At 44.9% G+C, this 13,539-nt stretch overlaps 1 protein-coding gene across 4 annotated transcripts in view; it reads right to left on the reverse strand.

The window, feature by feature from the left end:
- Nucleotides 1–13,539, reverse strand: part of Erg (ETS transcription factor ERG) — a 119,281-nt gene that overhangs the window by 70,807 nt on the left and 34,935 nt on the right. Inside the window, exon 1 of one of the 4 annotated variants that reach the window (XM_090349310.1) lies at nucleotides 5,884–5,987. The exons of the other annotated variants lie outside the window; for them this stretch is intronic. Coding sequence (XP_090205436.1) covers nucleotides 5,884–5,901 — 18 coding nt within the window. The 5' untranslated portion in view covers nucleotides 5,902–5,987. Of the gene's footprint in view, nucleotides 1–5,883; nucleotides 5,988–13,539 lie in introns of those variants that run through there. 4 annotated transcript variants of the gene reach the window in all.

Here is a 13,539-nt window from a genome sequence, read left to right on the forward strand (position 1 = left end):
AGCCACATAGAAGTACGTTTAACCAGTAACACAGTATATGCAGCAGCATTCAATGAGGCAAGTTAGTCTGTGGAGTAACTTACCATTTGAGGCTGGCAGAAATGGCAGGAAGAAAAGAGGTCACCTGATGTGAAAGAGTGGAGACTAGTAGGTTGGTAAGACGTGACTGGTTTCTGGGGCTCTACCATCCTCTGACCTGGTCTGTGGGGCAGCAGCTGTACTGAGAGCTGAGGTTAACACGGCCTCCTAACTAGCTTGTAGCCATTATGGTGGTGCAACCTGGGTTCTAATTTTAAAACACTCAAGCATTTTTTATCTTTTATTTTTTGGTACTGGGGAGTAAACCCAGGGCATCACATTTGCTGGGCAAGAGCTTTACCACTGATCTACGTTCTAGCCCTAGAGCTACATTTCAAAAGTATTCTATCATCTTCAAAACATAATTTAAATACATGCAATTCATTTCCTTTGAACAAGGGAAATTCCCATTTGGAATTGATGATTTATTATTCTTATCCTCTGGCTTTCGCTTTATGACAGCAAATTTTTTTATTAAAATTTATTTTTTCCAACCAAATTTTTTTGCATTCCTACGGGTTCAGAGGAGAGCAGTCTGTGTGGGAGAACTCACTCCCACACAAGGACACACATGGACAAAGGCAAGGACAAGGAAGAAACTGAAGACTGAGAGAATTGGGATGAACCTGAAGTTTCTGAAACAGCATCTCAGCAAAGTTCAAGAGGGAAAATATACAGAAACCAAGCTGGATCCTATAGAGAGTGAAAGTAAAATAAAACAATGTAATATACATATATGCAAAATAAAATATAAAAATTCCAGAGTTTCACATTCGAAAGTAATGAAGTGCTAAAAAACAAATGCAAATACAAATCAAAATGAACTGGTATTCTTTCTTTTCAGAAGAGCAAAAGCCATTCAGAATGAGTCTCTAGATCCTGTAACCACAGATAAGTACAGGTGGGAGGTGGGACAACCCTTACAGACAATTGACAAGATGTTTGTGACAGGGAAATAGTTAAATTTGGCAAAGACTTCAATGAGTATATACACTTACTGGCCCAACAGTTTTCTTCCCACACAACAATACCAACAAAATAAAATTTAAAAATTAGACAAAGGGTTAATTGCAATGTAATCAGAGAAAAAAAGAAGAGGAATTTTCTGTAAGAAAATACGTTATAGAAATGTTGGTATTTATTTTAGATAGATGCAGTGAAACACAAAGTCCCATTTATCATTTGTGTTATACCTAAGTAATAATTAAATCAAAGGGATGCAAAGAAAATTCTGCTTATTAGGAAAACAAGGGGAAAATGTGTGCAGCACAGAGGAATTAAAAATGGGGAAAAAAAAGCAAACCAGTGGGATATGTAGAAGAACAAACAGGTGCATATAACCAGAAGTCTCCACACTGAGCATCAGTAATCACTTTCTGTGACTTTCATGAGCCACATGGAAGGACAGGAATTGGGAATCATTTGCGTGACCATTTGTTTTCATTTTCTCTACAATGAGAAGGTTCTGTGTTTATAATTTATGCAAAGTAACGAGACACATTTTTCAAAAGTAATGAGAAAGCAGGGCCATGGAGGAATTCCAGAGCCCCTATGGCTGCATCAAGCAGGAGCACAGCTTGAAGACAGGCCTCTCGTAACCACGCTGTAACTGATGCCAGGCCTCTGAGCTAGAGGAGGTGAGCGGGCCAGCCCATCCATGCTGCATCTCTATGCCAGGACTGTGCCAGCTCTGCCTTCTGGCCTGCCAGGTGTGCCCTGCCCAGGTGTGAGGGCTCGTCCACTGCCTCGGGTGAACCAGCCCTGGGATGTGGGGACTCTGAGGCCACATAAAGTCAGAGGAGGCCTGGGGGTGGCCATGGCTTCTCGGGGCGGTGGTGCATGAGGCCTCCTCCGTCTTGCCCATGAGGACGGCCACATTCCCCGGCTCTAAGGACAAGGTGGGCCTGGAGTGCCACCACGCTGTCAGGGGACAGACAGCATCCCTAAGCAATCCCTCCACTGAGACTGCATTTCAGGAAGCCTCCATTAGCCACGCTCCTTCAAGGCCTCACATCCATGAGCCCCTCAGCCGCTATCTGCCAAGCTGCCAGGATGTCACTATGGCTCTGGGGTTCCACTCTGGCAGAGGGAAAGAGGTGACCCCAAGTTCTGAATGCATAAGAAATCGTTTCCTGGATCAGTCAGGGATGGCTATGTTTGAAGGTGCAATTGATTTGTGGGCTTTTAAAGATCTACTAAAAAATGTGTATTAGTACATGTGTGTGTGAGAGAGCGCATGCACGCAAGGGAGAGCTTTTTAAACTAAATTAAAAAAAAAACGGAATGAAACAATCACCTTTCAAGATCTCAGTTTCACCACAGATCATGGAGAAATGGTTGTGTTACTAAACATTCTCAGAATGTGGAGGTCCCACAGTGGAAGGAGGGGTGAAGCACAGATTCCTCCATTCCCGGAGCTCTTGGAGGCTGTCCAGTCATGGACAGGGGTGTACAGGTGTGCATGCGTGCAGAGTGAAGCCCGGGCTTAGCCTCTGTGTCCCTAAGAAACCATGCAAGTCAGAGGGTGGCCCAGGGCACAAGTGGCAAGTGATTTTAAGATAACGCCTTTCAGATCCATTTGAGACAAAGACAAAGCTCAGAGTCTGCTGGCTCACACAGTAGGGCAGCAGCACTTGAGCATTCCTCCCACTGTCACCATATCTCCCAAAGTAACCCCAGAAGGAAACCACAAACACTGCCCTAAATCCATAGGGCTGATTATATATATGTATATATTACATTATATTATCTATAACCCATATTATATATAATATACTATAAAACAATAGATTAATCTCCCTAATCATATCCTCTGACCAGAGGTTAACGTACCCCCCCTACCCCCCGCTGCCACCCTTAGAAAGATAGTTATGACTCCTCAGGTCTGCTGTGTGCTCCACAGGACACACAGAAAACAACAAGCTCATCAAACCCAACTCCCGCCACTTCATGCTTCAATTATCAAACTCCCCATTCAAAGAAAGTAACGTTGTTAAGCGAGGCACTGAAGCAGTCACATGGACTGTTTCCTTAGTCCCTTCCACGCAGCACCTCACTCCTGTCCTTCCCTGCAGTGTGTCCGTGGCAAGGGAAATCACTGCCGCAATCCAACCTAAGTAGACTTAGGTCTAGGCTGGAGGCTCCCTTGCCGGAGGGTCGGAGGACAGAAGCGTGTTGCCAGTGTACGTCCTTTCATGCATTTAAAAGCCATCTTCTGCAGAGATCCCAGGCTTCATTCTATTTCCAAATGGTGAACATGACAAATTGGGGCAGGAATTCCTGTGAGGGGCTGGATCAACTGAAGCCAAGGGAGACATGGGGGCAGGGGTCTGTAAGCTGGCTGTCCCCCCCGCAATGCTGTTCTGTGGGGAAGCTGAGGCAGGGGCGGGGGGGGGGGGGGCGGGATTCTCAGAGCCATCAGAGCACAGAGCACAGAGCAGTTGCCAAAGCTCTGTGAGTGGCCTGCAGCCAAGGACCTGGGCCTGGGTCCTTCTAAGCTGTTATTTGAATTCTTCCTCAGATCCTAAAAATTCACCAATGTTTACAGATAAATCTAAAACTCCTCAAATTGCTTTTACTTGTTCAAAGTGAAAACACAGTGTTCCCAGTTTCACGTGAGCAAGGGTGAACGATGGTAGACATTACAAAGCCGGGATAGGAGGAGCTCACTTTTCAAAATGCCTCACAGGGTTTTATAAATACTGATACAAGAAAAGAATCAATCCTACTCAGAGATATAGAGAACCTATCTCACATCTCTAGAAGATCTGATGCCTAAGAAACTAATTGCTTTATTTAATGGAAAAGTTCAAAACACAGAGTGTATTTCAAACTTGAAATTGTTGGGGGGAGCTGCTCCCTAATTCCACTGGACAGCTGAAATTTTCCCTATGCTAATTTGGGCTTTTCATGAACATAATTAAAACTGTACTCAACAAATCCAAGCTCTCCTTTTTCCACTCTCTCAACAAGGCTGTAAAATCATCTCATTACTTTGCTCAGGAAGCCACACCGAAACATGTCTTCAAGGAAGTCGCATATAAAGAGAGGCTATTTTTACAGAAAGTTCTTAAAGAATTCACTTGAAGTCACTTAAATGTTCACTAGGGAGACGTGCCATCCACATGCAATGCACTGTAATAAACAATTAAATCAAGCCCAGCAGACTTCACAAGTGTAAACTATTTCTCCAAAACTGATTCGAAGAATCACAGCACACTCAAACTTCAAAAAAAACAACTCCATGTCTTCACAGATACATGTTTCAAATTAAACAAAGTAATGAACTGGTATATTTTACACACTGCTCCCTCCCTTCTAAAGGAACACTCTGTAATTTCAATGTCTTGCCACGCACTGATTCGTTTGGGGGACCCAGATGTGCTTTCCAGATTGACAAAGAATATTGGATCTAATTGTTATGAAATATGGGTAAACTAAGAACAAAGGGAGTGGCATTTGGGGTTATAAACTCAATCTCTACTCTTTTAGCTGAAAGTAGTGTCCAACAAATTAACAATGTTAAAGTCTCTTACTTTAATAATTGTATTTTTATTGGTAATAGCAGTTGTAACTAATCATTGTAGTTGTATAATAACTGTATTTTAATAAACTCCAATCCTTGAAGCCAATGAAAGATAAATCCTCACATGAATTTTTTAATAGATGCCCGAATACACATGGAACAGAACTTCTAAAACACAGCAAGTCTCTTCTAGTTTCTATTACAAACATTTCAAATAATAAAACTACCAACTCAAAGAAGAGCTTTTAAAACACAATGGCCCAAGTCTGGGTAAAGTTGAACTTTCATGAGCTTTTTAAGCTAACTAAATCCTTCATATGACCAAATAAATGCCTTACCTTGATGCAGCAAAACACAAAAAACTAAAGGCACACAACAAATAACCACCTTCCTTTTCTTCCTGAGGATCTGCTTGATTTTTTTCCTCATTTCTATAAATATTGCCAAAGCCCAGTGGCCTGAAAGACAAGGTGACAAAGCCACCACCTCACAATCTACACTGTTGGCTTGTTGTTACTGTGGCTTCATTTCCAACAATTAGCACTAGGCAGATTTACCTCTGTGCTAAACTCCCTGTGGTATCTACACCATCCCCGAGAAAACTCCCCACAAAGAACTGACCAAACTCCACAAACCCAGCATCTCCAGGAAGAAGATCTTACAGCTTAAAGAGGAGTAGGTATTTTTATTAACAGAGCAACAACAAGCCAACACACCAAGTTACCACCGTTTTGAGTTATGAGAAAGCTCCGTTCTCAGCATGGCGGTCTCACAAATCAAGCCAGCGTTTGCTATGTCCCAGTGGCCATGGCTATGAGCAGAGGGTCTCTTCATTTCCACGGGGACCGGCTGGCCTTCCCGCCCTAAGGATTCTCTGAAGAGCATCCGAACGTTCATCTTTTCCCATCTTTTCCTCGGCCCCTGCCTTCCAGCTTCTGAATGCTGTGGCCTTGGGTCACCACCGCGTCCCAGCTCCAGTAAAGAGGAGTAAAGAATCTGAAAACCCAGAAGCACTCCACCAAGCCTTTGAGAAATAATCCACAACCCTCAACCGTGAATTTAGAAACCCCCATTTTTTTCTGAGTTTGAAGTTTTTAAGCCTTGCGGATGGTTGGAGTAGGAAAAAGGAAATTTACTAGGCAGTGCAAAGGAAATCTTGTTGTCCTCTATTGTGGTAGGGGGGTGTTGCCCAACCCTGACTTATCTGCCTTGATAAAGGAAGCCAAAGAAAGCCCAAGAAGAACAGGATCTGGTCAGATGTAAAGAAACCCTTCTCTTACCTTAATAGTGCTGGCCATAATGTAAGGAATCAAGTTTATTGATCGCTAATAATCGTTAATAATAATTATCGCTTCTCTCTGACCAGAAAGTAGTTTTGATGAGGTTGTTTAGAGCGGATGAGATTGTGCTAAGTCTGGGAAATGAAGTCAGCCAATGGCAGGAAGAGGTTTCTATTGGTCCTGGCTGCCCAGCCCGAAGAAACAGGATATTTGGGAGTGGAGAGATAAGAGACCCTGAAAACAATGTTGTTTTTCTTGATGATATGTAGCCAAGAGATTTTTTTAAATTAAAAAAAAAAGGTACCAATTGCCAGGGACTGGAGCTGTCATAGCAGGTGTGACGGTTGTGTGTGTGTGTGTGTGTGTGTGTGTGTGTGTGTGACACGCTACAGCAGACATGGATCGGCAGGACACAGATGTGAGGGACTAAGCTCAGCACCACTGTGGCCAGGGTGCCAGCCCTCACAGCCCACTTCTCCCAGAAATTCTACCAGGATAGGACAGAAGCCTCCAGCTACTTTCCCCACAAGGGGCACTCAGCAGGATAGTGTCACTTCATGTCACTACATGGTGGTCGTGAGTAATAAGGGCCATTTGCTGGCTACTTTTGAGCAGTCTCTATCATTGGACTGTTCAACCAAACATTCCTTCCAAACACATGCTTACTCCAAGAATTTTTTTTCCAAATAGGTTGAGGACTCAGAATCTAGAAACAAAGTAACCTAAACAAAAGTTTAGTTAATAAACCTGTTAACACCTTGCTTTCAAATATTTCTCTATAAGACAAATAAGTGCACATATTTTATAGAAGGCCAGGGGTTGAGCAGATCCCACTCAGATAAAAGAGAGCTGCAGCCAATCCCAGAGCCCTGTGGAAGTTTGGGCCACATGAAGACAACAGTCAGTCAGTGTACCAGCTGCAAGCTCAGGACCATGGGGCTATGTCCTTCTTGAAGGAAGCAGAGCTGGTGCAGGCCCAAATAGTCCGCAGAGGATTGTGGGCCTTTAATTACTCATTGGCAGGAAATGACTTGTTCTCTGGAAGAAACAACCTTTGGATGCAGCTACAGGAGAGCTGGAACAGTAGAGGTGTCGTCTCTGTGGGGCATGGTGTTAGAGGTGGGTGTTTAGTGACTGCTCTTGAGTTCACTCAGACGTCGGGCCTGTGTCAGGGCTCCTTCTTGACCTTACTACCCCACGGAAGGCTTGTGCTGGGACAGAAGGAAGAGAAAAAGGGAGGAGGAAACAGTAGCAACAAGAAGAAAAGGAAGGGGAAAGCATCAAAAGAAGACAGCTGGAGATACGTCCCGGTGGGAAAGCCTTTTCCCCAGTATACACAAAACAATAAAGTAAAATTTAACTAAATAGACCTTTTAGCTTTGATTTAAAAAGAAGAGGGAAAACTACACTGTAAGAGCTCTCAATCTGTCTAAAGATGGGAACCTCATAAGTTCTCAGTGCCTACACGTGTTGACCTCTGCTCTTTTCATCTCTGAACAATGACTAGGGCTGCGGGTTGATTATGGCTGTGCTTCCCCTAGCATTTCAATGTCCTGGCTTGTTTTATCTGGGCAGCTTCCACCAGAACTCACCAGTGCTGAGAGGAAGAAACAAAACAATCGCTCAAAGACCTCCTGAGCTCCCCAACATTTCTGCCTTTTTGTTGTCCCCCTAAGGAGGACCAATGAGCAATAATAAGACAGAAGGTAAAATGAGCAATAAGACAGAAGGTAACTACTCCATCAAGCAGGAGCCCAGCAGTGTTCTGTTGCAACCCCTGGCTTTAACTGAGACAAGCCCTCTGGAAGCAACTGCCATGAAAAAAGCTGTGTGTGATCCTGCCACTCTGCCATGTGCTAGTTTCCAACCCAGTCCTGACCTGTCCCCATCACAAGGGCACTGGCATATTTAGAGGTCTAAGTATGCCATGACAATCTGCCCTTGACTTCCTGGTTCTTGCTCAATTCAAATCAAACAGTCAACGGCAACACATTTCAGTGCTTTATTTCAAAATAATTCCAAACTCAGTTACAAACTTACAAGGTAACAGAGCTTTTCAGCCTTTTGCTGGTTACTCTGTTAGCTAGCTAGCTAGCTATATAGATAGATAATGTTCTTTGCTTTATCTCTCAAAATCTAGGTGTATTTCTCTCTGCCATATTTTTATATCATATATGCATCTTTATCCTTCAACTAATAAACATTGTTTTATTAGACTCTGACTTCCGGGCTTGAGTATTCATATTTAATCTCTTTCTTAACAATTTTTTTTTGTGGGTCATGGGACTTGAACTTGGCCTGGGCACTGTCCCTGAGTTCTTTAGCTAAAGATTACCACCCTACCCTTGAGCCAAGCCCCACTTCCCTTTTCTAGAGGTTAAATGGAGATAAGGTCCTTTGGTGCCTGGGTTGGCTTTGAACCTTGATCGTCAGATCTCAGCCTCCTGAGTAACTAAGATTACAGGCATGAGCCACCACACTCTTTCTTAACAATTTTATCCACATACAATGCCTAATTTTGAAAATACACAGAACTTTAAAGTATGTTCAAACAGAATGGTAATGTTGGGATCATAATATAAACCATGTTAAATTTTTTTTTATTTTAACCATGTTAAAAACTTTAAAAACAGAAGCTTTCCTTGTTTGTTTCAGAATTCCCCTGATTTCTAAAGAAAAAACCCTTGAGTGACTTGTTCCATCTTCAAAGCATAATTCCTAATGTTGATACTAGCAAGACCGTGTTCAAGTTGGATAATCTCTGAATGTTTAATGCAAAAGTTTTGTTGTTGTTGTTGTTGTTTTTAAAGAACAGCAAAACCCTTGGCTCTTGTTGGCATGACATATAGCTGGGGAGCTCGCGTGAAAGGGGGTCACGCCATCCTTCTTAGACTGTCACCCAGACTCTATGTCCTTGAACAGCCTTAGTCCACGATACCCCAGGGTGTGGGGGGGGGGATGCTTGTCTACCCAGTACTACTCCCAGAGTGTGGGGGGGGGGCAGAAAGGATGCCTGCCCCATCGCCTCAGGGAAAGCCGCTCCTCAGGTCAGCAGGCAGGTCCAGCATGGCAGCAATTGAGCGGATGGCTCAACATGAGTCTAGCAGGACAGGTCTGGGTTTTGCTCCCCTTGACATACAGGGTGGTGAGCTGGACCACAGTGTCCCTCTTGGGGGTGCTGGATGGCACCACGAGTAGATTCCAGCTTGCAGGCATGGACCACAAGTTCATCCTTCATGAAATCACCGAAACCCCTCCAAAGTCTGTCCATCGTGTGCTCCAACCAGAAAGGGGACAGCCAGCCAGCACAGAGCCCAGAGACAAAGCAGCACTGCCATGGGTTTGCTTTCGTGTGTCCTGGCAGTGCTGGTGATGCAGCTCTAAGAAATGATGGGTGTGATCACAGCGTAATGAATGATGGGCGTCTCACCTGGGGAACCATGACCTAACTCCTCATCGCTCCGTTGTAGGCATGTGTGCAGTGGGTCAGTGGGTGCCTACAGCCAGGGACAGCACCGCGGAAGATGAATGCTTAGAGACATGGAAAACAGCTCTGCCTGCTGAGTCAAAAAAACAATGGGGGGGTGGGGGGCAGGCAGTGGTGGCTCACACCTGTAATCCTAACTACTCAGGAGACTGAGAGCTGAAGATCACAGTTCATAGCCAGCCGAGGCAAGAAGATCACGGGATTCTCTCCAATAAAATTCCAAAAAGTTAAAAGTGGAGCTGTGGCTCAAATGGAAAGTAACAGCCTTGAGCACAAAAGCAATGCCCAAGCCCTGAGTTCGAGCCCTAGGACTAGAGCAGGTACATGCACACACACACACACATACACACACACACACACACACACACACACACACACACACACACACACACACACACACACGCTTCCAATGGAAAAGTTTTCATGGACTTATCTAGCTACAAAGGTAAAGCAAAATAACACCAGCAGGTTCTACACCAGAATACCAAGGGTAGAGAACGTTTTCTTCCTTGCTTTTCCCTTCTCCTTTTATGTGTATGTTCAGAACACTTGCCATAAACATAAATTACATTATTAGGTAAATGATATACTCGTAAAAGTGGCATGTCTGATTTGTAGTGAGAATCTGAAGGACCCTCAGCCCAGCACACAGCACCATCCCCACCACAGCCTTCGAGTGCAAACTCAGAAACACACAGAACATGGACCTGTCAACCACAGGGCAGAATCGCTCAAGGCTGAGGGCAGCGCTGGCCAGGAGGCACTCCTAGGCTGTGGGGTGTGGGGTGGCCACCGGCCCATCCAACACCAATCCATCCCGTGGACGCTAGCCACCTGCCTTTCCTGTGCAGAACTCCATGCTCACTGAGGAAGAGGAGATGGCAGGCCTTCCCTCCCCTCCCCTCTCATCTCAGCCCTCCAGATGCCCACGTCAGTCCACTCAGATTCCACACTGTGAAACTCAGAGCCTGGAGCCGACTCATGACATAAATCCAGGCTTCTTCAGGGCAAAATCATAAGAGAAAAATGCTACACATTGTCCCCATGATGACACATGGATCTCACAAACGTGGAGTGTTTAGGTTATTCCTGACAACACAACAAGAAGGATGTCCCAGGGATTTCTGCCAGGGCCATGCCTGGCTCTGGAGATAAGAATCAAGTATCTGCAGCTGCCCCATAATGGAAAACTACAGCTCACTAACAGAGAAGCGCCATTCCGCCTCTGTGGATGGAGCAGCGCTCAAGGTCACCAGATCCACTCTGCCTTAGGATCAGTTTCACACCAATGGGTTAGAGAGAGAGCGTGTGTGGGGGGGTGGGGGGGTGACAACCTCCAGCTGCATATTAAGACACAATCCACTTACAATTAAAATGACAATTGTTTCAACACTTTCTCAAAGTGGCTCATTGGTTCTTTGGCTTTGAGGTTGATTTGAACTAATCTAACCCAAGGAAATTGTTATCATATTACTAAACACTCAACTTCTCAACACCCAGTTGCAATTTCCTTCATTTCAGCTCAGCTCTATGAACTGTAGTGAGGCAACGATTTCAATTGCACAAGTGCCCCCCACACTCTCACGTGCTGGCTAACCTGGCTCCTCTGGGCTCCGCCAATGCTTCAGAGTGGGGGAGACCAAAACCATTATCAGGATCTCTGAACACGTTGATATATTATTCATGGTTAAAAGAAAAAACCTGAGAGAGAGAGAGAGAGTCTTACTTTGGCACAAGAGTTTACCTTCCTACTTTAAAAGAACTTTTACATTCCCTGATTCAATTATCACGCCCGTGTATACAGTTTGTGAACATGTATGTGCATTTTAAAGGCATTATCAATGTCACTGGGCATGTGAGCACAGATGCTTTGTAAAGCCAACCTTCGATTTCTGGCTCTCTCAAGACCTGGTCTGCCTGAAGGACACAGAATTCCAGGGCGGCTGTGGTGGAGACTGCAGCAGCCAAGCCCAGTGTCTGCCACAGGCACTGTGCTGTCCCCCTCACGGTGCCCGGGAAGTTATCTGGGGCTGATGGAATTAACACCAATCTTCATCGCTGGTCAGAATTTTACGTGGCCTTTTGAAAATGTATTGATAAGGAGCACAATTGCCACTGTGGGGACTGTCAGGGGGATGATGCGGGAGTGAGAAGAGGGGAGGTAAGAGCACAGAAATGAGTGGCCTGGGCACAAAAATCTGTGAGACTCTTGAGCTCCAATTAACCACACACACACACACACACAAAAGCTAGAAGTGGAGCTATGGCTCAAGTCCCTGAAGAAAAAGCTCAGGGACAGCATTCCGATCCTAAGTTCAAGCCCCCAGACCCACACAAACAGAAGGGGTAGAATGGAGGAAAAGAGGGGGAGAGAGAAAGGAGAAAGAGGGAGGGAGGGAGAGGGAGAAGGAGAGAGGGAGAGAGGGAGAAGGAGAGGGAGAGAGGGAGAAGGAGAGGGAGAGAGAGAGAGAAGGAGAGGGAGAGAGGGAGAGGGAGAGAGAGAGAGTAGCCTGATTAAATTTACACATGTAAATTTAAAAATAAATGAATAACAGGAACACAAAGCAGGGGGCACCAGCCATAGCGGGGAAGAGGAGGGTAAATGAGAATGAGCAAGGTCTGAACACCAGTAAATGAGAGTGACTAAGTTTGGAACACTTTATATTCATAGAACAAGGAAACCTCTTGAATTTGTTTAAAGAAGAAAAGAGGAGCTCATGTATGCATATGCCACAATGAATCCCCCAAGTCCAAATAAAAGATGCTAATAAAAATGGTTTTTTGAAAGCCAGCATACATCAAAGTTATCTACACACCCACTCATGTTTGTGGTGACAATGGGCATAAATAGGCAAGTAATGGAATTAGCCTACGTGGTGCCAAGCAAAAGAGGAATTAATAAAGAAAATGGACTATTACTCAGCCATCAAAAAGGAGGAAATTACGTCAGGTGAAGGAAAAGGGATGCAACTGGAGATCAAATCACCATCTTAAGAAAAATAAGGCAGACTTAGAAAGTCAAGTATACATATTTTTTCCTCTTACCTTAAATCTAGATTTTAAGCAGGCATGACAGGATAATCAGTACTTTTTCTGAAGGAAGAAGGCATCTGGTGTAGGGGAGAGGACAAGAGAGGGTAATGAAGGGTAAACATGCCAAAACACTTTATATCCATGTATGAAAATGTCATAATGAAATCCATTATTGTGTGTGTATGTGTGTGCATGAATGTATACCAATGAGGAGGCTAAAATAAGAAAAAGCATGTCCTCCTTATCAGATGTCCATAATCCAAGCTATTTGGGACACTGAAATCAGGAGGACTGCAATTTGAGATCAACATGCACAAAAAGTTCATGAGACACCTACCCACACCCCATCTCAACAAGTAAACGGCACGGTGGCACACACCTGTGGTCTCAGCTACTTGAGAAGCCACAGACAGGAGGACCAGGGTCCAGGCCACCCCAAGACAAGACCTTATGTGACTTATAAGTAGAGCAATCACAGGATGGGTGTGGGTCAAGCTACAGAGCACCTGTCTAGCAAGTAGAGGCCTGAGTTTGAACCTGGGGACCACCAGGAGAAGAAAAATGAAGCCAAGTCAGAAAAAAAAAAGAAATTATTAGCCCCCTAAATGGTCAGGCTTGACCATGTGCTAGGCCCATGTATGAAGTCAGGCCCTCGAGAACCCTGCAGGAGCTCAGTGAACCCTCTCTCTCTGCCCTACAACAGCTCCCTCACAGGCAGAGCCCAGAGGACACCAGCGGCTGACATCCAGGGAGAACTGTCTTTGTCCAGTTCACCTGCATCAGCACCCTTCCATCCTGCTTGAAGAAAGGCCAGAGGTGGATGGAAGCTAAGTGAAGGGCTCCTGTGTCTTCTGACCTCACGTGGGTGTGGGCTGAGGGGCTGGTCTGGCTTGCAGAGGCTTCTTCCCCAGTCCTGCCAGCGATACTCTAAGGGACAAGTCATGGTTTTCCTGTTGTGCCTGGCTGATGCTATTCTTGTCCTCTATTTACAATGACAAAAATAACCCTGCCTGGAGAATTTTAGGAATCAACCACCTGCAGCCCAGATCTTTTATTTGCTAGCCAGAAGCCAGTGCTTTAGTGGGACTTCCTGCTGTGATGCTGGGAGCCTGGCCACTAGAGGGCACTAGAAGTCC

This window comes from Megascapheus bottae, chromosome 1 (assembly GCF_031878675.1).
Source record: "Megascapheus bottae isolate mThoBot1 chromosome 1, mThoBot2.hap1, whole genome shotgun sequence".
Taxonomy (NCBI): Eukaryota; Metazoa; Chordata; class Mammalia; order Rodentia; family Geomyidae; genus Megascapheus; species Megascapheus bottae.